Consider the following 26,220-nt stretch of genomic DNA (forward strand, 5'->3'; position numbering starts at 1 on the left):
TGCGTTCAGGTGTGCAAGTGCCGGCAGGTGTGCGCATGCGCGGCCGCCCCCCCTTCCCTGCTTGGGACCGCCGCGGCGCCAGGGGGCGCTCTACTCTCCTCCGCGGGAACGGAAGTGCCGCGCTGCCCTCCTGGGTAGCCCCGCTCCGTGTCGCCGCTTGCTCTCGCCGCCGTCGCCGCTCTCACGATCGCGTCCAGCGGCTCCGGTCCCGGTCCCGCCTTGCCGCCGCCGTCCCCGACACCATGAACAAGAAGAAGAAGCCGTTCCTGGGCATGCCCGCCCCCCTGGGCTACGTGCCGGGGCTGGGCCGCGGGTGAGGCGCCGCCCGGGTTCCCCCGGTCCCCCCCCGGGCGCCGCCTAGGCCTTGCCCCGCCCCGGTTCCCCCTCACGGCCCGCCCGCCCTCCTCGCCGGGCCCCGAGACGACCCCGGGCTCCGTTTCGTGCCTGGCTGGGTGCCCATCTACCCCCGACCCGTCCGTCCCCGTCCCCTTGGGGCAGGCCGGAGGCCCCTCGCGGCCTGCTCGGCTTTTCAAGCGTTATTTCTACGTGATGGTTCTTGTCTACTGTTTAGATGGGCGGGTTTCTCTTTAAATGCGAACCTGGCACCGGGGATAAGTTGCTGGGTGCTTTAGACGCTGCTGGCTAGGAAGGGATTGTGTCCCTCCTGATTTTGTAACTCTGTGTGTACGTGGGAGCCTCTTGAAAATCATTAAATCTGGGTGTGTTTGTGCTGGGAACAGTGAGAGGCAGGTTTTGGTTTGGGGCGGACGCTAGGACTTGCCCTTTGTGGGCTGTGAGTTAGGTTTGTCCTCTGCTGATGTGTCAGGGCCCTTACGCTGGGGCGATTCTATCGGCTGTGCCCTGGGAAACGCTGGCCAGTTGAACGCGGGGTTTCTGATAAGCCCCCCCTCGCCCTGTCCCTGCGCAGAGACCCCCACCCCGTAGTGCCCTACAACCTGCAGGATCAGCTTTTTTACTGTGTCTAACCAAGAGAGACAGTTTAGAAGAGAAGGCATGCCTTGGTAGAAGGTGGATGGTAGAGCGGTGACCCGGGTGATTGCGGTGGCTTTGTAGATAAAGTTCTCCCTACAAGAAGACAATAGTTTTTCCCCCAGGCTTTATGAACAGTAGGGATGGGGGATGGCTGATGCCATTCTTGCAAAAGAATGATATTTTTATTGTCTGTTTTAAGTAATAATTTTGACAGACTGCGTGCGTAACAAATGGTGGAGTTGCAGTGTGCTAAATACCTGCTACTGGTTTATTAACACAGAGCCACAGGTTTCACCACCCGCTCTGATATTGGCCCTGCACGTGATGCCAATGACCCTGTGGATGATCGTCATGCTCCGCCGGGGAAGAGGACTGTTGGAGATCAAATGAAAAAGAATCAGACAGCTGATGATGACGACGAAGATTTGAATGACACCAATTATGATGAGGTGATGAGATTTTCATCATCCTGGAGGTGTTTTTCCCCAAGTAGAAGAGAATTCCATTAGCTCCCTGCTCTCTTGCTATGAAACCCTGTATTAGTGGAGGTTTCAAGGCCAGAATTTCCCGTAGTTTGCTAGCAAGACTTGCTTTTTTTCTTTTTTTTTTTATTGAGACTCATTATACATAGTGGCATAGTGCTTGCAGATTTTTGTTGTGGCATTGGTCCACATATTGTGGTTTAATTATCTATACAGAGCCCTGAGAGTCATGGGAAGAGTTCCATAAATAAAATATTAGTTTAGGTACTTTGGGGGATGTTTGGTTTTTTTTATTCTGCACAAATGAAATCTAAGCTCTTGCGCTCTGACATGTATTTGTCTTCATGTGGCCTGTGTAGTCTCTTGTGTTTAGATCCCACTTTGGTTAGTTGAATGTTGTGTTATTCTTTTTGTTTGCTTTCAGTAGTTTAAAAAAAAAAAAGTGGTTAATGGAAGAAAATGGCCTTTCTATACTGGGACCTCATTTATTGCTTAATAGAAGCAATTTTGAAAGAGAAGCAATTTAGAAGCAGTTTTGCTTTTGAAATAGTGTGGGAGAATAAACACTAGGGGTGGTAGAGGAAAGCTGCTTTTATTTAGGAATGTGTTAGTCTGATGCAATGTTGTTAGAAATAGCCTGCTCATGCTTTTTCCTTGTTCTGGGTGACTGTTGGCTCTAGCAGGAACATAACAGGAGCTTTAAACTGAGAATACTGCTTTGGTTTTTTTGCTTTTTCCCCCCTCTTTCTCTCTTTTCTCTCTCTCCAAATTCTTAGTTCAATGGGTATGCTGGGAGCCTCTTCTCAAGTGGTCCCTATGAAAAAGATGATGAGGAAGCAGATGCTATTTATGCAGCTTTGGATAAGAGGATGGATGAACGCAGAAAAGAAAGAAGGTAGGATGAATTACAATACTAGCATGGGGTGTTTCCTAGTTAGTTTGTGCTTTAGAGTTTTCCTCTACCTCTTCCATTTTCCAGTTCAGATTTTGTCCTTGTCTACTGGGTACATTTTCAGACGCAGTTTTTATTTGTTTTAATGCCATACGTTTGACCCTATGGCTCCACATTTTAAGGATGGTGGGTATTTTGCACAACTTGCTCTGAGAGTTGATGTGGCTGAGTTACTTCACTGTAGTTAAGATTCACTGTAGTTCATTAAGATGATGTGGGGAGATGTTGAGTGATGGGTTTTGACCGATCACATACCACACGGCACACTGGAAATGGTTAGAAGAGTCACATAATACAGGTGTCTTGTAAACTGTTGAGTGTTACTTAAGTTGTTAAACTCGCTACCTGGTCTACAGGTAAGAGGATGTTAAAGACTGAAGTTCACTTGGTTGGAGATGTCTGTTTTAACACTACGATATTGTCTTATCAAATAAGACATGTCTGTCATAATGTTGATAACCTAAGCTTGGAAAAAATGCTTTTTTTATGCCTTGGCTCTGATCAAACACATTTTTCTGTAGTATCAACACTTTGTTTAAAGACTTGCCGAGTGTTACTCTGAACATAACCTCAGTACTCCTTTTCCTAAGGGAACAACGAGAAAAAGAGGAAATAGAAAAATACCGTATGGAACGACCCAAAATTCAGCAGCAGTTCTCAGATTTGAAAGTGAGGAAAAATGTCTGAAATGTGACTTTTATTTTTATGACATATGAGAGGTGGATGTATGTTCTGCATTTCTGTGCTCAGATTTTGTGTGTCAGCAAACAAGTAGTTCGTTATTCTCCAGATTAGAATTACTTTCTGTTGGAAAAATAAGTAAACGAATACGAAGCTGGCCGTTAGTGGTGCGGAAGATCATCTTGCTTTGAAGCGCTCAGTTGATGGAAGTGGGTGTTTATAAGCTGCTTTTTAGGGATATGGGAGAATACAGTGATTCTGCCTGTTGAGCACTTCTCTTGTGGATGCACAAGGTAGTGAAATTTATGCAAATTTTGATACTAGTCTTTTGTTTTGTGCTTTATTGCGACTTCACCTCAGTTCTTGAGAAGGTACCCCACTTCTGTCTTTGAGGGACTGATACCTTGTTGGCACTGAAGTAGTAGTTGAGCAGGATCTGACTCTAAATCTTCTTTTAAATAAAATGTATCATTTAAGCTATTGTTGAATGATTAGTAGTAAAACCCTGAGTGCTGCAGGCACTGAGATTAATCTGAATATTTGTAGCACTGAGTTTAATAATAATTGATTTGAAATCTCAGCCTGGACTAAAACTAAATTCTAATTAAATGCATCTAATTCTTTTGTACATTGGATTAGAGAAAACAATTTGATCTTTGACCTTTAAGCCTTTAATTGATCTGAATTCTTTCAAGAAAAAAAAATCTATTAACGAATAAGAGCAGTTGAAAAGAAAAAAATTCTGCAGCAAGTAATGATGACAACTCTTGTTTGAATAGCGGAAGCTAGCAGAGGTCACAGAGGAAGAGTGGCTGAGTATTCCAGAAGTTGGTGATGCCAGGAACAAGCGTCAGAGGAATCCTCGTTATGAGAAGCTGACTCCTGTACCCGATAGCTTCTTTGCAAAGCATTTACAGTCAGGGGAGAATCACACTTCTGTGGACCCACGCCAAACAGTGAGTACCAAAGCAAACGTGATGAAGATGTGATCTGTACTTTATAATTAGAGACAAGGGTTAAACCGTGCATTCATTAGTGGGATTTGGAAAAAAAGATACTTGACCAAAAAACTTGGGTGTAGTTTGTCAGTTTGTCAAAGGAATTGCTGGATGTTAAATTCCTGCGCTTGCCAGAGTCTTTCAGTGCACACCTGTTGCCAGACAAAACTCAAGGGTGGAGAGGGAAAGATTGGTTCTTGTGTGAAAATGGAAGAAAGTGTTGCTTTTTCTTTTCCTTTTCTCTGGCTGTAGAATGGTGATAATGAGTTTTGGTGAACATAACCAGCATCCGTTTCTGTTATAACAACATTTTGCAAAAACGGAACGGAAAATAAAGTTCAGTTTCACCTAATGGTTTGCTCAACCCTGGAGCAATTGTGTTAAAAATTATTTGCCTTACAGTCAACTGAAAATTGAGTGATTTAGCTTGTTGCTATATGGCCGCAAGCTACTATGGTCATACAGTTACAGGAGAAGCTGACTGGCCCTGAACTGGCATCAGATGTCCATGGGACTTCCTTGTTTAAATGTGCTAGATGTAGATGCTTGTGCTTGAATTTTTCACTTTCTTGTTACTTATGTCACTGACTTGACTAAACTTGAGTAATTACCCACGGGTTTACAAAACCTGCATGAGAAATGTTTTGTGATTCAGGGAAGCCACTGTTCCAGAAGTACCTATGGGGTTTTGGCATCTCTGTCCTGTAGCCACACAAGAAGAGTGGATCAGCCAACAGCCTTGAATTATCTTTGAAATCTCAGAAGAGGTTTTAAGAATGTATTCTCTCACTCTTGTTTTTAGCAATTTGGTGGATTGAATACTCCATATCCAGGGGGCTTGAATACTCCATACCCAGGAGGAATGACACCAGGCTTAATGACACCTGGAACAGGTGAACTGGATATGAGGAAGATTGGCCAAGCCAGGAACACCTTGATGGATATGAGGCTAAGCCAGGTAAGGATGCTGAAAAGAAGGATGTCACGGGTTCACCTGGTGCTGGTGGTGTGCTGCTATTTAGGACCTCGTTTTAGAAGTCTTTCATTCTCTTGGTTGTTGGAGGGAAGAAATAGCTCGGCTGTGACTAGAAATAATTTTGCACTCCTCAAATCTCATGCCCTCTACACTGATAAAATTTCCTGAGAAATAAGTTTGTCCCTGGAAGTCTTGGTCATTATGGGAGAACAGACTGCCCTTTATACCAGGGGTGGACCGTAGACAAACAGCACTGGTAGTTTTACCAAGGGAAGCCCATCTTCTATCTTGTGTAGGGATGCAGCGCAAAATGCTGAAAAATACTAATCTTAAATTGTTGTTGACTTCTGTTCTTTTTCATTGATTTTTCCCATCTAAATCTGGTTTAAACTAAAAAGATGGGCTTTAGCTGGCAGGGCTGCGAGAACCTTCTTGTGACTGAAAGCCAAGCTGTTTGTTTTCTGCATTTTCAGTGGTACTAAGTTCTTCACGTTAAAGTCGTGTATTTTAGAAGTGGGAAAATGCTGATAAACAAGGCTTTGTGTTTTCCTCCTTCCTTGGTTTGCATAACACATAAATGTCTAGGATTTATTTGTATAGCAGCAGTGTCTTTTCCAGTCTTCAGTGCATGCAGGCAGGCTGTGTGGCTATGAATGGTCATTTCAGTAGCACTGATTTGACTTTCGCAGGTGTCGGACTCTGTGAGTGGCCAGACTGTAGTGGACCCGAAAGGATATTTGACAGACTTGAATTCGATGATTCCCACACATGGAGGAGATATCAAGTAAGTTTAAGAAGGATTAACTGATTTATCCTCTTAGTAATGGCTGTGATCCTGCATATAAATGGAAATCTGTCTGAGCGGGTGGCTTTCAGCTGACATTTAGTTTGTAAAAGATGCTAGCTGAGTTTTTGGGGATGAATTTCTTTAACATGAGATCTGGTGTAGTCTTTCAGCTGATGTATTTAGCATCTGACCTGGATGCATCAACTGTGGGGATTGTTTCTATTCTATCCCTGGAGTAACATGCCAGAGTGATGGCAGTGTGTGGCAACCTGCCAGCCAGGAAATAAGCTGGTTAATTGTACTTGTGTACTGCTAATTTAGGCTTGATTGATGACCTCTGAAAACCTCGTTAACCTGAAGTTTGACACCTGTTTCATAAAGAATTGCCATTTAAGTCAGTGATATGTGCAAATGTTGTTGCTAACACTTGACTTAAATCAATGCTTGTGCTTATCAGCTTCCAACTGCAAATGCCCAGCTGTAATTCCTAAAAATCTTACTTAAATACTTAACCAGTTTGCAGTGTGATCTCACTGGGTTAGTGTGCATTTGTAAGCTTGTTTTGTAGTATGTAGTTTGTGTCACCAGTATGGAAACATTTGAGGTCACAGTTACTGTGCATCTGAGTATGGCTGTGAAGAACTGACTGTAAAGCACTTGCTGATTCAGGAGAATTGTTTGCTAGTGCACTGAAAATTTTCCTGTCTTGTCTTTCCTCCTCCTTTAGTGATATCAAGAAAGCCCGTTTGCTCCTGAAATCTGTACGAGAGACCAATCCTCATCATCCTCCAGCCTGGATAGCATCAGCCCGACTGGAGGAGGTCACTGGCAAACTCCAAGTGGCTCGAAACCTCATCATGAAAGGAACGGAGATGTGCCCCAAGGTCAGAATTGCTTTCCTTCCCTGCTGATCCTTGCAGAACAGTAGGAAAAGATTGTGGTTACAAGCAGGCAGCATCTCTGTTAAGCTTGTATCAGGCTATGCCTGATACAGCTTTACTATCTGCAGTTTCAAAAGAACACCTTTAGCTAGAAGCTCTGATTTTAAATTCTTGTTTTGGTGTAAAGGAAGATTGTGTCTTTTTCCTGACAGAGTGAAGATGTTTGGTTAGAAGCTGCTCGGCTTCAGCCTGGGGATACAGCCAAGGCTGTTGTGGCCCAAGCTGTCCGCCATCTTCCACAGTCTGTCCGAATCTATATAAGAGCAGCAGAGCTGGAGACAGATATCCGTGCAAAGAAACGTGTCCTTAGGAAAGGTGAGAGCTTCTTCCAGGGTCAGGGAACAAAGTCTGAGTTTCCCCTCTGTGTGTTGCATTGTAAATTGTTCAAGATGTGTGGTTGTTAATAATGATGGAACTTGCTGCTGTTGAGTCAAAGAGTAGAGTTGTTGAAGTATCTGTAAAACATCCTTCAGTGGAAAGCTGCTGTTAACTAAGCAATTGCAAAAAGATGTTTCACTTACCAAAACCAATTCCAACTGATCAAAGTTAGATAGGTAGATGAAAGCAATTAAAAAATGATGCTCTGAGGAGAAAAGGGTGTTTGAACTGTCACCTTGTGATACATTTTGGAAAAGATACTGGACTTTGTGTTTGAGTTCCAACTTGTATGTAACCTGTTAGAGACCATAGTGATTCCTGGTAGAGGAGCTTTAGAGGCTTTGGGGTTCTTGTATCATTGAGCCTGTGGGCCTTAGGGTTTGCTTTACTGTAGCAAGTTCTGTGTTCTTGACAAACAGCTTTTCTCTGTGGTGCTTACCTTAGAACCTTACATCTTCTGTTGCATTGCACTTGGAGGTTTTCCTCTTTTGTGGAATTCTGTCTTTTCCAAACAGTGATCTCTTTAACAGCAGTTTGTTGTGTTGTTCTGAACCCAGGTCTTCCTCACAGGTTCATAGTATTAATTCTTTGATTACTTTAAGTTGCTGTGCCTGTCTCAGTAGAGATTAGATCCTTCATGACTATTGAATTGTGTCAATTATATCTCCTGACTTAAATCTAGACAGGGAAAAGGGTCTGGATTTCATACCTTTACTAAATCATTGTGAAGCAGTCTACAGTATTGAACGGCTTGGCTTCAAAGGCAGTAAATTGCTTCCTACCTCTTACTGTTGCAGGTAAAATTGCACAGGTCTGGTGAAATGACCTCTAACTGCATATGGATGAAAGGCACTTAAAGGTTCCTGGGTTTGAAGTAGTAAGAGTTCAGATATTAACTATTCAGTAGCTTTTTAAAATTTTCATTGGCTAAGCAGTGCAGCATGCTGTGAAGTATTGCTCCTGTGACACTGTGTGTTCCTCTCAAGCATGATAATGGATGCTGAACAGAGAACACTTTTACATGAGCAGAAATAGATTTCTGAGTCCAGCTCGGGTAGGAGAGCATCTTGTGTGAAAGCAGTGACTTACACATTAAATACTGAGTTTTGCTTTAAACATTGCATTTTCAAAGAGAAAAACATCTTGCTTCAGCTTTTGGAACCACCTACTTAATGTCTGATACAAAGCTGTTAGTGGAATGGAACATGATTTGTCATTATCTTTCCAATTTCTGCCTGTTAACAGCTTCACAGTGCTCTTCTGCTGCCTAGGGTACATCAGTAATATGATGCTTGGAGCTGTTTGTATATACAGCCTTAAGATAAGTGGCAGTTTAACCCATTATTTCTCCTAAAGTAAAAAAGACTGACTGCCAGGTAATGTCACTGAAGCGTGAGCTTTCATAATGCATTTCTCTCGTCTGTTGGCTGTGTGCATTCCTACTGTCCAGAAGAACCTCTGGAGTTTTTAATGCCTCTCTCTGACTAGAAAGCCAGCAAGCTGAGTGTTTAAAATGCATCTTGAGGTGTAAAAATTGAATGCTCTATCTATGAAAACATGTTCTGTCCTGCTGAGTGATGCTTTCAGCTCTCGCAGGCTGATATTATTCACTTCAGTCCTTCAGAAAAATCTCCTGCTGCTGCAGACTCGAGGAGAAATGGTTAATGCCCGAATCCTCAGTGCAGACTACTTCTAAATGCTCTGTGTATTTCTGTAGAGCTGAGATGTGCTCTGAAGTTGAGCTTTCAGCAGTGTGCCTCTCTCTGCCTTTGCAGGAATGCTTAAAGGAACAGCCTTGCCTAGAAGCCTAGCTAGTTTCAAAGTAGGTTTAGATGCCTCTTCCCACCCGTTTCTGTGTTCCTGCAATTATGCTTGCTTTATTGAAGAAGGATGTGCTCAGTCCTCTGTTACTATAGCACGTTTGTGTGCAATCACCATGGAAGCAATGAAACTACTACCGCAATGCAGCTAATGCTAGTAATCTGTGGTGTAAACTGTAGTGACAAAAGGCTAACAAAAAAAAACCCCAAACCCTTTAGTTTCTCAATGTCATTTGAAGATACAGGTTATGAAGAGACAGGCTGAGAAAAGCTGTTGGTTAGACTTTAATGTTTCAGACTGCACATGTAGGACAGTCTGCAGAGAATACAATTTCTGCTAGCAGTAGCTAACTCTTGGACAAGATTAAAGAAGCCTCAAAGACTCTTAATTAGATGGAGCCCATACTGCATTGCTGAAAGAACACTTTGGATTCAGTGGCTTAGGGTGTTAGTGTCAGTGATACCTTTAAGCTTTTATGCATCCTCCTGTTTTATTTTTGCACAGGGGGCCAATAACGTTTTGGGAAGCTAAACTGGGATCTATTAAGCTGTCAGGAGATGCCTACAGGAAAACTAAATGTGAAGGGACAGTTTCAACATCTAAGGAACAAGGCTGTGTTACTGGTTAGGACTGAAGATACTCCTTTTTTTTATAAAGGGACACCCAGCATGATTAGGCTACCCAATTTTGAAGGTCCTACATATGCTCATTTGCTGAGACTGGAGGCTTTGTTCAGCTAGGTGTTTTACTGAAGAGGATGCAATTACAGCTTGTACAGGGAAAAAGCCCTTGGCTCTCTCCAAAATCTGTTTCCAATTAAAATTATTAAGTAAGTTTTTTATTTTCTGATTTTAAGTTCTCATTGTTGAAGCAAGAGCTAATATAAGTACAGTTCCCTCCCTTCTCTTTTTCAGGAAATTGCATCTGTAATTGGACAAAGCCTTTAATATATTGTCTTTAAAAAATACAATTATCTTTGGTAAACTACTTTGTTGTGATTGACATAATTGTTTTTCCTCTCTAGCCCTTGAGCATGTTCCAAATTCGGTGCGTTTGTGGAAGGCAGCCGTGGAGTTAGAAGAACCTGAGGATGCCAGGATCATGCTGAGTCGGGCTGTGGAGTGCTGTCCAACTAGCGTTGAAGTAAGTTTTAAAAAAGTAAAATAAAGCAGCCCTCTACACACCGTTTTTAAGTTGGCAATAGAGCTTTGAAAACAAAAGGCAGAGTGAGTGCAGTGTGAATTTTCTACCACGCACTTTATGCCACAATGAGAAGGATGTGATAAGTAGTGGACTGTGCTTTTTTCTCCAGAGTTAATTCTCTGGTGGTCATTATATGCCTCATTTTCCTGTGTAATTGTTACATTAGTTATGCCAGCGTAGTGCTGTGCCTGCTGTAGCCAATTATCCATGTTCGTGTTTGGTGCCTTGACGGTTGTGAAAACAAGCATACGTATAGCCTGGGGAATCTAAAACCAAGTTGCTTGTTTCTGAAACACTGAACCGGAGTGTAATATTCAGCTGTTTAAAAGGTGATGTGGACAGAAAATATGAGTGCGGCAGCCCAGCAAACAAAGATGATAGCTTGACATGATTAGGATTGAGCTTTAAGGACAGCAGTAGACTCTGTTTCTACTATTTCTCCATTGGTATTCTGCAGCCTGCTTATACTACTTGAGGACAATTGCCAACTAGTAGCAAACAGCATAAAGCTGCTTATCTCTTTGGGCCGACGCTGCCATGCAGCAGTGTTGTCATCTCCTTGTTCTAATCTAAAGTACATCTTCTGTTGCTCTGCAGCTGTGGCTTGCGCTGGCAAGGCTGGAGACATATGAGAATGCTCGTAAAGTCCTTAACAAAGCCCGTGAGAATATTCCGACGGATCGTCACATCTGGATTACTGCTGCCAAACTGGAGGAAGCCAATGGAAATACCCAGATGGTGGAGAAAATCATTGACAGAGCCATCACATCTCTTAGGGCTAATGGTGTGGAAATCAACAGAGAGCAATGGATACAGGTATTTGCTTGGTCTTGGTTAGAGACCCAGATGAGCTCTTCAGGTTCTGTTTCGAAGGCTATTGATAGAAAATATTTTAGGATAGCGTAGTTTTGCACTAGGCTTATCAGTGGAGATCCCCATGAAAATACAAGAGGTAAGACTAAAAAGCTGAGAGCCAAGGCCATAGTTAGGTGATACACTGGGCTAACATTGCATGTGTTGAGCTGAGGAATGTCTGGTTTACTTCTGTCTTGGAAGATAACCAGCTTCAAGTTGAAGCAGCTGCTGCCTTAAGTAGGACAGAGGCTCTAAGCCTCCAGTGAAGGATTTATGTATTTTTTTTGCTTATGTCTCTTTTGGCTTAAAAGGTACCTGTTTGCCTAAGAAATCTTTGTCAGATAGTGTTGTAAGAAGTCAATACAAATATTGCATATGCAGCAGGCAGGAAATATTCTGTTAGTCCTTTATTGGCTCGTAGTCCTGAGGGTGTGTGAAGCAGTCACAGCTGACATGTGGAACTGTGTTGTACAGTGATGTTTACAACACACAACCTCCGTGCAGGTTCATCCCAGGTCATCATATTTTTCATGTTCTGTGCTAGAAAAGTTGCAAAAAGTTGTAGGGGTTTGCAGTGTTTTGATCACGTTCAAAAGCTGTGGTGCTTGAGTTTCTTGAGTTAGTAAGACACTTCAGAGACTGTTGCCATCTAAATGGCTTGATGTTCAGGTTAAAAGAACCTCCTTCCTCTATGTACTGTGCTTTGTTTAAGCCTAAGTCTTTAAACCGGTTTACTACTAAAATAACTTACAAGGGGTCAAGGCAACAAAATCTTCTTGCCATGCTGCTTGAAAGAGCATTGATAATGAGCAAAGTATTTGATACTAAACGGATATCCTTGTTAACATCTAGAAGAATTCTAACTTTCTTTACAGCAGTAAAACAACTAAAGGTTAATTTCAACTTCTGGTTAAAAAAAAGAACACCACAGCCTCTGCATCATTGTCTTCTCGAGTTCCTTTTCAGTACTAGAACTGTTCCATTTCTGTTACCTGATCAGAGGTCTTTTTAACAAGTTTAAGCAAGACACGCTTGGCTTTTCAAAAGCTTCGGATGTCAGAAAACCCCACTTTTCCATATATGCTCTGGTGAGAGAGCCTTTGCACCTTCAACCTAACAGTGGTTGAGGGTTTTGTTTAAATTTAGTTATTGCTTAGCCCTTATTGAGACATAGTAATCAACCCAAAGCTGAAAGAAGGTCAGTAGCTTTGATGTTACAATTCTTTCTTCCCAAACTCTTGCATTTTTTTTTTTATTGGCCAGGTCCCTGCTTGACCCAACCCAGGGCAGGTCAGCGTAGCTGTAAGAGGAGAATTTTCAGTCTGGAAAGGTCACACATTGTCACACTTAACTCCTTTTCAGTGGATGCAGTTGACAGGCTCTGTTTCTTAACCAACTTCTGACTGATTCTGTGTACAGCTATAGCACCTTCCTTGTGGGTGTAGGCTCACCGGTTAGTGTCAAGATATGTTTAAGTAATAAGTATTTTTGATGTGGCAGTGTTGCATAATGTCTCTGTGTTTGCACATGAGGAGTAGTGTTGCAGAATCTAACTTCTTGTGATGATTTCTCAGAATGACCAGGGCTTTATTCTTCTTTCTAGGATGCTGAGGAATGTGATAAAGCTGGAAGCGTGGCCACATGCCAGGCAATCATGCGAGCTGTGATTGGGATTGGGATTGAGGAGGAGGATCGGAAACATACCTGGATGGAAGATGCAGACAGTGTATGTCCAGCTGTGATGCTGGTTTTTGTTGTTGTTTTTGTTTTGTTGTTTTTTTATTAACTGGGGGAAATAGAACTGGAGCCTGGGAAGTGACATTTTTCGTCCATGAAAGTGGATGTGATTCCCACAACATTGCCTGCATTTGGCCACTCTCCCTCTCAGGAGGTTATTGTATTGTAGAGCTTTTTTTCAGAGTTGAATTTTTACTAAGCAAAAATTTGGTATTGTGATAGATTGTTTGCTGGTTTTGCTGTGGATTTTGGGGGGGGGGGGGGGGGGGGGACATCAACAGGGGTTGAGGTCTGGTTAAAGGAACTGGGAGTGGAGTTTCAAGGCATAAACATTGTAGCTCAAGTGTTAATGTAAGACTGGAAAGGGGAGTGGGTAAAAGTTTTACCAGACTTTCTTTGCTTTAGGGGAGTAGTTTGAACATGCACTAAAAACTAAATTATATTTCAGCATGAGAAATGTCTGCTTCACTGGCCTTGAATTGGGCTCACAGCAGTAGGGGGCATATGCTGTGGCACTGATAGTTTTGTCTGTAAAGAAAAAAAATATATGAAGTGCAAGCATGAGACAAACATGAGAGCCTTTACAATGCCTTGCTAATGTTTCAAGCTGGCTTGTGTCCCACTGAAAGGCCAGTGACACTTGGGCTCTGATAGATGGATGCCTGAAAATTTCTTCCCTGCTTTCTTTGAAAAAGCTGATAGTAACTGTTCTGTTTTATATAACGCCCTAATTCATGTATTACTCTGAGTTATTGAGTTCTGTGTTGAATTATGCATGTGTCATTGCTTCTTGCACTTGATTTCAGTGCAACCCTAAACTGACTTAGTTCTGATCTGTTTTTCCTTAGTGTGTTGCTCATAATGCTCTGGAGTGTGCCCGAGCAATTTATGCTTATGCCTTGCAAGTTTTCCCGAGCAAGAAGAGTGTGTGGCTGCGAGCAGCGTACTTTGAAAAGAACCATGGAACGAGGTGTGTGTGCTGGTTAATCCTTGGGTGGAGGGGTTCACCCTTGTTACAGGGTGGTAGGTTGGGGAGGAAGAAAAGCTACAAGATCAGTCCTGAAGTGGTGTGTTGTACATGCAGAGTTAGTTCAGCTGGTAGGAGCTTGCTGGCACTGTTTGCAGGTCTGACCTTCTTTGTTATGGTTGTGGTCAGAACATCTTCGGTTTTTATGAAGTCATAAAAAGTTCTTTGGCAATAGAGATGACTTGGTAAAAATAGTTACGAACAGGCAAGGTAGGGACAGTCATCTTTAAGAAGGCATTCCTAGAAAAAATTGGGAATACAAATCACCTAGAAATACAGTATGTGTTTAGTTTTCATAGATAAACTACTTCATCACTGAAGTTGTCCGAGCATCTCTGGCATTTTCTGATTAAACATACTATGAATGTATATCATGTTCTGTATTAAGATGGGTGTTATACTGTCACAGCTCAGGCCTCTTTTTAAAAGTTTATTCATAAAGCTTTACACATGTGAAACTCTCTGCCCTAAGTTTAGAATAAAGCAAACAGTCTATGCAATAGACCACTTAAGCACCTGGAATCATCCTTATTAAAGACAACAAGGCTGTTGTGTGGAAGTGGCTGCAGATGCTGAGTTCTGCCTCATTCAAGCATTTTTTTTATTATTATTTTTTTTTGGAACAAGTATGTCTGCTTTTGATGTTCTCCCGCGTTTCCCAGTGGTGGCTGGCTTTTAAGCCCCTTGTTCTACCTGAAAAGTATATTTTCCAGATGAGAAAAAAATTTTCAGTAAAATCAAGCCAGCTTCATGTAATAATTCTGAAAAACTTCCTGTCTCAGTTTCTGCTAAGGTTTGTTAAGAAGAATGGCTCTTTCCAAGACAAATGAGCTGTTTGTGTGCAGGGTCTTTCTGCAGAGGCTATCAAAAAAAAGTGTCTGAACAATGAGTCGTTTGTGGAGTGCTGATTTCAGAACCCTTGTGAAAAAAGACCCCACCCTTTCCTTGTTATGAAACAACTTATCAAGGTTTACAATGTTGGACTTTGCAACAATATTTATAGCATTGAGTGATAGTGGAAATGGTGTGTGAGAGCTCACCTTTGGCAGTATTTCGAGTGACTGTAACTTGCTCTTTCTTGTCTCAGAGAATCCTTGGAGGCTCTTTTGCAGAGAGCTGTTGCTCACTGTCCCAAAGCAGAAGTGCTCTGGCTTATGGGAGCCAAATCGAAGTGGCTGGCGGGAGATGTGCCAGCAGCCAGAAGCATTTTGGCCCTGGCTTTCCAGGTGGGTATATTAGACTTGTGTGGTGGTGTTAAGTACAACTGGTAAAGAATACAGAGTAGGCTTTTTCTGTCAACACCTGATTCCTGCTGCCTTTCTAAATTATGGCAGCTTCCGCTGTTCTTTGATTGTTTTATGTGGCAAAATGTTCTGTAAAATAGCAGCAAGCTAGAAGCAAGAGTATATTACTGCTCTCTTAGTAGTACCACACCAGGTTCTGAGTTCACAAGCCATTAATTTTACTACCATGGCTCCCACCAACCCCAGTCATGGATCAGAATCCCCTTGTGTTGGGTCATCTGTCTCCTCAGTAAAAAGGATAGTGGTCTGCCCTAATCAATGATGTTACTGCATCACTTGTGGCTGGGACCAAACCCACTAATCCACAGCAAAATGATGGGAATTGTCTGCTGGATGCTGAAAGAAAGATGGGCAGAGCGGTACAGTTCTAACACTGGGAATGAGGCTTAAAAGCTAAGAGGTAGCAAAACCAAATGACAAATTCTGAGATGGAAGCTAAAAGATATTTACTTCCTAAATTTGTTCTTGGTGCTTTTTGTTACCGTCCTGAAGACTTCTTGACATGGTTGCCACCGAAATGACTTTTATTGGAGGAGTGTTCACAGACCTCAGTTGGGAGTTCAAGCTTCAGTTTTTTTGCTCAGGGATAATAAAATGAGGGTCTCATTGTGGCAAACCCTATGATCTTTTCAGTATTTAAACTGGAAGTTCAGAACATCAAGCATTAAGGCTTTTCAATAATTGAGAAGCATCCAAGTTCTAAACTGGCATATATCTTTGTGTTGCGCATCTGTTTTGGAGAATTCCTATAAACTTCAAAGGTCAAAGAAGATTGGGAGGAGCTTGAACTGAAAAAAATCCTAGTGTGGATTGACAGAGCTCTGATTTCAATTTTAATCTGGATCAAATGAAGGATTAAATCTGCTGTTGATTCACTGTATGCATTTGTCTGTCATTTTATGTTCTTGCAGGCCAACCCCAACAGCGAGGAGATCTGGCTGGCTGCCGTGAAGCTCGAGTCAGAAAACAATGAATATGAAAGAGCAAGGAGGCTGCTGGCAAAAGCTCGAAGCAGTGCCCCCACGGCAAGGGTAAGGATGTGTGAAGGGTGGAGAGGCTGAGACCTCTCTTGGCCACGGGGGAGTTGAGACGGAAGGAGGAGTTCCTTCAGTTCTGTGGCCTTAGTGATTGACCAGATGGCTAGCTGCCATTGCCTTTTGCAGGCATGTGGCCGCTTTGCTGCAGTGCTTCTCCAGTGAATTGCGACACAAAATCATGGCATGCTGGGAAAAAAAGGCTAGGATCAAGTGAAGGGTTTCAGTTTTTTTACACAAATGGCAAAAGTCAGGAAATTCCCAGTTTACAGCTGTTTGTATAATGTTCATGTTGCATAAAAGCATGTCTTGGAAAAAAGAGACAGAAAATACTTTCACAGAAGACTCACTTATGCTTGTCGTGCTAAAGACAGCTCTGGTCGAGTTTGTTGTTTAAAGTTACACTCTTGTGTTTATCTCTAGAGTTACTTCTGGTATGATAAACTTTGTCGATTTTCAGCTGTTCATACAGAACCATTTTAACTTGTCCAAGTAAAAGAAAAATTAGTTTGGTGTCTGTCTGCTGTGTCCCTCCACCCCTGCCAATATGTGCTTCATCCTAGATCTTTTAAACTCTCCTCTTCCTCTTTTGTCAGTCAGGGAGCTTCTCTCCACCTGGCAGCTGGGACTGAAGCTCTGGTCTCAGACTTGATTCCTCTCTTGCGAAGTCATTTGGGAATGGGGAAGACAGGGATCAAGGAGTAGTGAAACAGCCTTCAGTCTATAATGTATTTCTCACAGCTGTAACTTCCATGTGTAGCCAAAAGAAAGGCATTTGGGGGCAGAAAAGTATATGCACCAGTTTGTAATTAGGAGGACAACAGTTGCAACTTGAAGCCGTAAGTAAGAGTAGGTGGTCTTGGTAGCTTGGATCTAAGGAGATCAGATTGTGCTGATGAAACAGGTTCAAATTTGTTAATTGGTTGTGCTCTTAAAGGTATGCTTTTTGTACAAATATTATACAAATGTCAACTCTACGCTAACAGGTGAGATATAGATTGATTACACTGTTCTAACTCCTTTAATATTTGCATTTACCTTTCTCATTGTTATCTGTTCCCACTATTATTTAACCCTGGTATTTTTTTATTTTTTTTTTACTTTAAACTGCAGCTAATCAATAACATTCAAATGAATGTATGAAAGTGGGAACACACTGCCTTGACAGAACTAATGGTTTTTCAATGGCTGCTAGTGATAAACAGCTCTGGTTCGTTCTCAGGTCTTCATGAAGTCTGTGAAGTTAGAATGGGTGCTTGGGAACATTGCTGCAGCCCAAGAGCTTTGTGAGGAAGCCCTGAAGCACTATGAGGACTTCCCCAAACTGTGGATGATGAAAGGACAAATCGAGGAACAAAAAGAGCTGGTGGAGAAAGCACGGGAGGCTTATAATCAAGGGGTAAGGTGTATGTTGTTGCACTTTGTTTGCTTTGTACTTGTGGCATGGAGAGATGTCTTTGAATCAAAATGGTGAAGGCTGTGCCCCAGACTAATTGAAGAGATGATTTCTGTTCTCTCTGTCATTGGTTAAAACAATAACAAAACAAAACAAAAAAATTAGGACCTTGAAATAAGCAGCAAGAATTTATCTTACCTGGTATCCATGTGCAAAATTCACTTTCTTGCTTGAGAGAGTTTGCTGTATGCTTGACTCCTCACTGGTAGGAAAAGTCATTGCACAATAATTCTCTAAGACCTGTAAAGACTAAAAGCAGAACTCTTAAAAGAAAAGCCTCCTAATGAGCTCTTAGATACACACAGTAAAAGGAGGTGGCCTGCAGAGCACTCGTGTCTCTTCTAAATGGTAATTGGTGTCCTTGGGTATGAATGCTTCTGAAACTTGCCAGCCATGAAAGTAATATGGAAGCAGGTTTCTGCCGGTGTCAATATCCTAATGACTTCCCCGGCTTCAAAGGCTGTCTGTTTCCTGCACACTCTGTTGCTGTGGTTCAGTTATGTATAAAAGCCCTCCATTTCCAGAAGGAGCACAGACTATATGTATTATTAAGGGAAGTGTATTCTTTCTCTTGCTAATGGGATAGCTCAGTCATAGTTGATGTACCCAACTGTTTTGGATATAGGAGAATCTTGGCTTCTCTACTGTTCTGTGTTGTAAGACTAACTAGGAGAAATCTGAGTGACATAATCAACTTTGTCTCTCTTCTTCTAAACTCTACAGGAGGATGTAGGGAGGGAAGTTCTTTCCTACAGGGGTTCTAAGATGTTTTTGGTTTTTTTGGTGGTTTTTGTGTTTTGTTTTTTTTTTTTTGAAACAGTTGAAGAAGTGCCCCCATTCCATACCCCTGTGGCTTTTGCTGTCCAGGCTGGAGGAGAAAGTTGGGCAGTTGACTAGAGCAAGAGCCATCTTGGAAAAGTCTCGCCTAAAAAATCCAAAGAATCCAGATCTCTGGTGAGTTGTGTGGAGATTAACTGGATTTGGGCTACAAAGCAAATGCATTCTTCAGGCCAGCTATTTTACATCATCTCAGCCATTTGAGCCTGGAACTTGTGACCATGCTCATCCTAGAGTTTCTTCTGGACCACAACTTCTTCTGAATACCAGAAATGCTTTGGTCATCCTGGCTAGTGTGTAGCTACTCTAAGGAGCTGGGGACTAGTTATTTCTTTACTGATAGTTGTAGTGCACAAAGCATGAAACCCCAGGGAACTTTCATTTCTTTTATAGTCCCTTTTTCAGATTGTTTTTGATCTAGGCTATTACAGAATAAAGGTCATGTTTATTTTTAGATGGAGAGGAATGGGAAGATGTCAGTCACCTAAACTTATTCAGAATATGGGCAGATGTTTGCAATTTCCAGTGACCTTCATGTGACTCGCTGTTTGTTTCCGCATGGTGAATATGTTGTCATATATATCACTGAGTCTTTTCCTTACCAGGTTGGAATCTGTGCGATTAGAATACAGAGCTGGGCTAAAGAATATTGCAAATACTCTGATGGCCAAGGCATTGCAAGAATGCCCCAATTCAGGTGAGCTGGATCTCATTTCTATCTTAAACACGGTTGTTTTGCCCAGTTGATAAAGGCACATATTTTTCCAAGGTGTCCTTTCTGGCCAGGTCTCAAAATACTATGTTTTGGAGAGGTATCAGTCATCCTTCTGCAAATGAAATGTTGAGGGTGTTTGTGAATAATCCCAGTTGCTTTGTGCTATCTCTCACAAAGAGAGGTCACAAGTTGGTGTTCGTTCCATTTCACTGCAGTATCCAGTATATTACTGGGTCTGTGTTCCACAGTTTGTTCCTGGGTTTCCAGGGAAAGCATCTTGGATATGGGTGGCTTTTCTCTGAAGCTGGTAGAAGTCTGCCAAGGTTTAAAATTGAAGAAAGACTCTCAAGTGTTTGAAGTTAGGAAGTTCAGTTGAAAAAGAATGGGTTTTTTTCCCTGTCTCATTGGAGTACAGCTGGCCATAGGAGACTTCCTGTTGTTGGTTTGCCTGCACTGGTTGCACCACTAACTGTGTGCTTAATAACTTGTGCTGGCAGCAAATTTCAGTTGCAGTCGTGATAAGGGGATCATGTACCATAAATGTTTAGTCCTGGGTTTTGATTATTTTAACTCATTTCAGAAAAGGCAAATAGGTCATATCATGTAAGTCAATTGGTTCTAACCAGCAGTGGAAACATTTGCCTCTTGGGATGGGAGGAGAAAGTGTATAATGCTTCCCTATTTTTTGGCAGAATTGCAGGAAGACTTAATTATTTAAACATGTTGACATCTTTGGAGAGAAGATGTCACGTAACTACAAAGTGTAGTAAGTCTACTGCAGGGCGAGCCTTTTCAGCTTGCCTTCAGGCTAGGTTTTGAAAGGTGTTTGATTGGCGGCTACTAACGTCCTGTGAAACAATTGGGAATTAAGTGACTTTTATGACATGATAAACTCATTGCAAGCTGCTCACCATGCTAGTGGGTCAACAAAGCAGTACCACCCAAGTCCCAGTTTGTTTTGTGAATGACCTAATGCTTAATGAGTGTTTGCCACCACAGGCTTTTTTACAGAATCTGCCAGTTGCTATGGAAATGGGCAGCAGGATCTCAGTTTTTGTTTAAATAAAATTGCTTCCAACTCTATCTTAAAACTCTACAAACCAGAATAAAAGCCTGCAGGAATTAGCTCATTGGACACCTACAGTCATGTAAACCAGAGACTTGCGTCCATCGATTGCTGAATTGATTCATAGTTGCTTATGGCTGATGTAGGCAGGCTGCACAAAGAAAAATTGAAATACGATGGTGTTTGTGTCCTCAGCAGGCCTGAAAATAGAGGCCTGAAAAATGTGGTTTGACTCTATAAAGAGCAAGAAGAGAAGAGTTCTGCTCCAGTCTGTCACTGCAGTCATCAAAGCTTGTGTATATTCCTGTGGTGCAGTTTATGGGAAGTGAGAGCACTTTGATAGAGTCCTGGCAGACATGAGCTTTTTTCAGGCTTTGCTTTGAAGTGATCAGCAGGTATGGTTGGCTGACATGAGAAACTGAAGATTTCATGCTCCTCTGAGCATATTTCCTTTCTGGCTTTTGGCAGTGAAAGGAACTAGGGATTAAACCCGGCTTTCCTGGACCTACTCTGTCCTTCATCGTACGTGTGGAGAGCCAGCATCAATAAGACTGTGGTGCTCTCTGGCACCCTTGAAACTGCTTCCAAGTGGTGTACTTTTACCTTCTGGGATGAATTCTGCCACTGCAGTTTCCCATTCAGACAAATGGATATCTTTCACTTCTGAAATGCTGATTTGCCTTCCCCTGTTCCACTGCTTACAATGTCTCACCTGAAAGGCATGAGCTCTGGGTTAGCACACACCAGCGTAGGCAGTGCTGAAGCCGCAGCAGGGTTATGGTACAGAGACGTTCAGAACTGAAGCATGGTGCACGCAGTAGCTAAAAATTCAGAGTACTAAATGAAATATCCATGCAGAAAGAGTGATCTGGGATGAGGTTGGGGCATGGATAACTGCCGGGGTGGGGGCAGTAGTGCTGCTTGTGTTAGGGAGCACTGGCCTGGTGACAGGATGGGGAGGGTTAATCTCGGAAATAACACTAAACAATCTCCCTACTTGACTTGATTAAGGAATCCTGTGGTCAGAGGCAATTTTCCTTGAAGCACGACCGCAACGAAAGACCAAGAGTGTGGATGCTCTCAAGAAGTGTGAACATGACCCACATGTCCTGTTGGCTGTGGCTAAGTGAGTTCCTGTGCTTGATGTAGTAAAAATACCCGTTTCTGTGTGTGGCTGCATCCATGATGAAACATTGCACTCGAGCACGACCATGTGATTCTGGCTGCAGCAGCTCTAATAAGCCCCAAATCAAGTAACAGCTCTCAAGCTGTCTCCTAGTAACTGTGCAAATCTCTCCCTTGATTCAAAGCAGGGGATGTCAACCTGCCCTGGAGCTGTTCTGGTGGGCCTGGGACTGTGGCACAGACAACAATACATTCACATGGAGTCCTTTTCCAGTGCTGGGTATTGGCACTCTGAAAATGGCTATCTTTGTGTCCCTTGAAAGGGATTTCAGTGTGCTTTCAGATGAGCTAGGCTTAATTAAGTTTTATAGGATATGTTTTAAGTATTTGTGAAACTAGGGGCAATTTTTGCTGGTTACTTTTCAATTTTTATGTGGCTGGCTGTGTATTCTTCATCTTTTCTCTCTATCCTAGATCCTGCAGATTTTTTTTTTAATCCTGAGCTAAATTCTGTGCTGCTGTAGTTTTCTCCCCTCCTGAATTTCTGCTGTGTCATTTTTTCTTCAGTTGTGGGCCTTCCTGGAATGCAGACTACCAGTCATACTGTAGTTTGCTTCCCTGAAATGGGAAGATAATATACTAGGAATTGTCTTCTTGTCTGGATCCAGTTGTGAGGCCACCAGTGATGAAAAGCCGCTCTTAGAATTGACTCACGCCATATCTTTTCTGATCTGATGTGCGAACAGCTCTACAGCAGTCATGATTGGAAAAAACTTTTTTTTTTCCTTTGTGAATACCAGAAGAGGTTAATGCAGAAAGCATTTTGCCCAAACAGTTGCCCAATTCTTTCACAACTCTTTTTTATAAGCCAAAGAAAACTGTAGGATACACTCCAGTGACTGCAACACTAGGTTCTGCCAGATAATGACAGCTGACTTGTTCAGCTTTAGCAGCAAGTGAGAAAAATGTTAACTTTTGCTTTATGGAAACTGCTTCCAGACCCCTTCTGGTGCAACCTCAGAGAGTTTAGCAGCTAATCCCAACACAAACAGCTTCCACCTCCCATCACAACTTGCATGTAGGTACAGTAATACCATAGTGTCACACATCTGTGAAAAACTTTTGTTAAATATGTTGCTGAAAATGGCCACTGCCTGCAGGTGTTGAGCCTCTGCTATCATTGTTCGTGCTCTTTTAAATCACAGTTTATTTAACATGGAACAATCAAGAGTATTATAGGGCTTAAAAACAATCACATAAGCTGTATAATTTTATGACTGGCTAAGCTCTTTATGAGGGATGGCTGTCTGATTTGATAAAGACCTTACTAGCTCAAATGAACTCTTTAATGCAAAAGAGTGAAACCAAGAGACTATTGACTCAGCTGGTTAATTACTGGGGAGGAATTTCAGAATTCACGAGTACCTTTATGAAATGGCAGCAGTCGGGCTGGGTGCCAGGCTAGGATTTGAGCGTGGAAGCTTACATGCTCGCCTTTCCTCGTAAAGTGGACCTGACAAGGTAGGTCTGCTCCACCAGAACATGCTTCGTGGATGTGAGTGTGTGACCGCACACAGCTGTGGCTCCAGGAACATGCGTGAAAATTTCAGCTTTTAGAAGTTATTTAGTTGTTAGATGCTAAAATTGACTTGAAATATTAAGAAGTTGGGAGAGAGGAATTAGATGTAGGCATATGATCCTGTCTCTTCCTACACCAAATCTGGAACAGCAAAGTTAAGCCATTGAGGTAGCAAAGATTATGCTCAGAGTCAAAGATTGAGCTCGGAGACTAATAATTCCCTTCTCAGGAGTGGCTGTCTCTTCCTGGGGCTAAGTTAACCTCCTTCACGAGGGGGAGAGTGAAGAGGAAGCAGTGGATGTTCTTTTCAGTCCTCTTGTATCTCTTCGCTTCCCAGGGGAAGGACAGTCAGCAGATGCCTACAAAATCTGCTGTTTCCTTCTTGTGAGAGGAAAGAATTGAAATATCTGTAGAGCCTCTAAGTTAGAGTGCTTGCAGATTGGCATGTTCCTCTAAAGAGGCTATATGTCAACACACTTTTGCTTTTCTCAACAGGCTGTTCTGGAGTGAGCGTAAAATAACCAAGGCCAGAGAATGGTTCCACCGAACAGTGAAGATAGACTCTGACCTGGGGGACGCCTGGGCTTTCTTTTACAAATTTGAGCTCCAGCATGGCACAGAGGTGAGTGCATTCCTGGGAACAGGCAGCAGGGGAAGGCAGCAGGAATCCCTGGCTGTTGTTGGTTACCCAGTCCCGGGGACTGCTGCAGCAGTTGAGCATGCTGCTGCTGCCTGTGTGGCTCACAGATGAGGCTACGGCTGTCACGCCTGGTCATGAATGAGCATGAACAGGCCTGTGTGGTGGTTTTTAAAAGGCTCTGTCATTAGCTGAGCTGTCTTTCAGGCTGCTTTGCTGTCCACAGTCATGCTAGTTTGTGCAAAAATCTATGAAATCAATCTTCCTTCTGTAAAATGCATGCTTTCTCGTAGGAGATTTCCCTGTAATTGCAATGCTGGGTTTGTGTAACTAGTCCCGTTTCTTCACAAGTGTCGAGTACAGGTTGCATGTGAACACAGCCGGAGGAACAGTCTGTTCTAATCTCTTATGGCAGTTTTTACAGCCTGATATTACTGCAATGATGGGAGTGTTTATCTTCTGACTTCAGAGAGACCTCTCACTTGACAGATTTCATGCAGGCGGTAATGCAAAGGAAGTTTCTGCTGCAATTTCTCTGGTGTAGCCAAAACTTGCTTGACTGTAATTTGGTCAGTTTGTTCAGCAAGGCAGGAGAGTTGCTGCCTCTGAATTTTGACTCAGGCTTCCGTACCGCCTTCAAAAAACATAAAACAAAAAACCCACCATAAGCTTTGGAAGAGTGTTTGAATCAGGGAGGGAACTGTTAAATTTTTGGATCTGTGCTGGAACAAACCAAGGCATTAAGAGACTTGCAAACTGTCGTTTCTCTTCCTTGTAGGAACAACAAGAAGAAGTGAGGAAGCGCTGTGAGAATGCTGAACCTCGCCACGGAGAGCTCTGGTGTGATGTCTCCAAGGACATAGAGAACTGGCAGAAAAAGATCGGCGAGATTCTCATGCTTGTGGCAGCCAAGCTTAAAAATACCTTCTAGAGTATGCTGGCTTCAGCTATGTTAGTCATCTCTGTAGGACTAGTCTGCTTACCTGCTTTCAGCGCATTGGCCCTTACAGTGGCGCAGATTTTGGAGGACAGGAGATCGGTGGTGATGTGAAAGATCTTTCTTCCAAAAAGAAAAGCTGCTGCCTTCTCTTCCCAGTGATAGTGCTCTTGGCTCACACAATGTGGTCATTGGCTTCGGCAGCCCATCTGAACGTTGTTGCTGGTGTCACGTAGGAGAGTCGAGCAGTCTTGTGAGGCTCCCTTGGCATTTTCATTTTGATGCCTGAATCCCCCCTGTAAATACAAGCTTTAATTAGTGCTTCTATGGATTCTGACATTTAGCAGTTCCTCTGGTTTCTCCCCTAGCATGCATTCCTGTCCTGTCCTGTCCCCCTTTGTGCAGTTTCTTTAGTGTTTGGCCCATCTGATGCTGGTTTGTTGTCAGCAGGTCTGGTTCATTGCTGTTTGAATACACTGAATGTCCTTGAAGGAGACAAGTGGAGTTCTGTTGGGGGAAGACCAGCAGCTGAGGGAAAGGGCTGGGCTGGCCCCTCTTTTTCAGTTTTTTGCCACAAGCCTGATTTAGCTTGGTCTCCTCTGCTGGCAAGCTGCAGCACAATTCGGAAGTATTCCTCAAACCTGAGCAGACGGAGCATTTTGTGAAATTCAAGAGCATATTTTTAGAGACCTTTTCCTCAGCTTTTTTTAAATGTATATAGTATAACCTTTTAGGTGTCTGATTTCATTAAGCACAGCGGTATTTTAAAGTAACAAGGCAAAATTCAACAATCCCTGAAGGCCCTTTTGAAGCAACAACCTTTGTTTAGAGTCATTGAGAGACTGTGCACTTTTACAATGGCATCTGCTTTCAGTTGGGATGTTTGGGATGACTCTCTTCAAGTACAGATGGCAAAAAGCAAATTCATGAGAGGAAAAGCTTTGTGTTTGGGACCCTTTATAGGCTGTCTTCAATTTTCTACACTTGTGATCTGTATTATTTTGACCCTCAAAACCCTGACTTCCTTGTGATCATTGAATGAAAAGCTGTAATGTCTTACATGTTAGGATATAGCAAAAGTATCCAGGTCTGTGTATGTGCATTGTATAATGTATTTAGTTGGAGGAGAAAACCCCTTATCACTTGTTTGGACAATATGTATAAAATACAGCTTGTTTTTTTTTGTTTTGTTTCCTTACGTTCTCTTTGACTGTGGTCTTGCCCTTTGACTCTGACTGGGAAGAGTGGGTCTGATAGCAGAAACCTTTGAACTTATCAGGCTCCCACCACTCTGGGAATGTATCTGCCAGCGGTGGTTACACCAAGTTGTGCTACAGCCTTTTGCCAAAGAGGATGAGAAGCCTGTCTTTTAACACTGAAGTAGAAACGGTTGGTGTTGAAGCAGAAGCCTGTTTTGCTTTGGATTCATAACGGAAACTCTTGTGCTTTCTCCTGAATAGCTGGTGAAAGTGTGTGAAGCTGCATTTTCATTAAGGAGGGTGTAGATCACGGATGTCCCATGGAATTGTAGTTTCCCAAAGGTGAGTGAGAGGCGTTGGGAGTTGAGAGACTCTTGCTTGGGGATTTCATGCCATCATTGGCATCCTTCCTGTATGTGGGCTTATGCAAAGGGGAAGGGAGGGGAGTTTGGGGAGGAGAATGGAGACATCACTCTGTTGTGGAAAGAAGAGGGTTGACA

General features: G+C 42.6%; 1 protein-coding gene across 1 annotated transcript; it reads left to right on the top strand.

The window, feature by feature from the left end:
- The first annotated feature begins 135 nt into the window (after nt 1-135).
- On the top strand, nt 136-25,705 carry PRPF6 (pre-mRNA processing factor 6). Its single transcript, XM_010569485.1, has 21 exons — nt 136-313; nt 1,274-1,442; nt 2,252-2,370; nt 3,018-3,096; nt 3,888-4,064; nt 4,909-5,064; nt 5,772-5,866; nt 6,597-6,753; nt 6,963-7,125; nt 10,034-10,152; nt 10,810-11,028; nt 12,671-12,793; nt 13,653-13,774; nt 14,919-15,057; nt 16,047-16,166; nt 17,392-17,568; nt 18,446-18,579; nt 19,068-19,159; nt 21,255-21,369; nt 23,443-23,569; nt 24,363-25,705. Exons 1-21 carry the CDS (start codon nt 243-245, stop codon nt 24,513-24,515), a joined length of 2,826 nt encoding a protein of 941 aa, XP_010567787.1. The 5' UTR covers nt 136-242; the 3' UTR covers nt 24,516-25,705.
- The last annotated feature ends 515 nt before the right edge of the window (nt 25,706-26,220 follow it).

Source organism: Haliaeetus leucocephalus, unplaced genomic scaffold, assembly GCF_000737465.1.
Source record: "Haliaeetus leucocephalus isolate CR32 unplaced genomic scaffold, Haliaeetus_leucocephalus-4.0 Scaffold273, whole genome shotgun sequence".
Lineage (NCBI taxonomy): Eukaryota > Metazoa > Chordata > Aves > Accipitriformes > Accipitridae > Haliaeetus > Haliaeetus leucocephalus.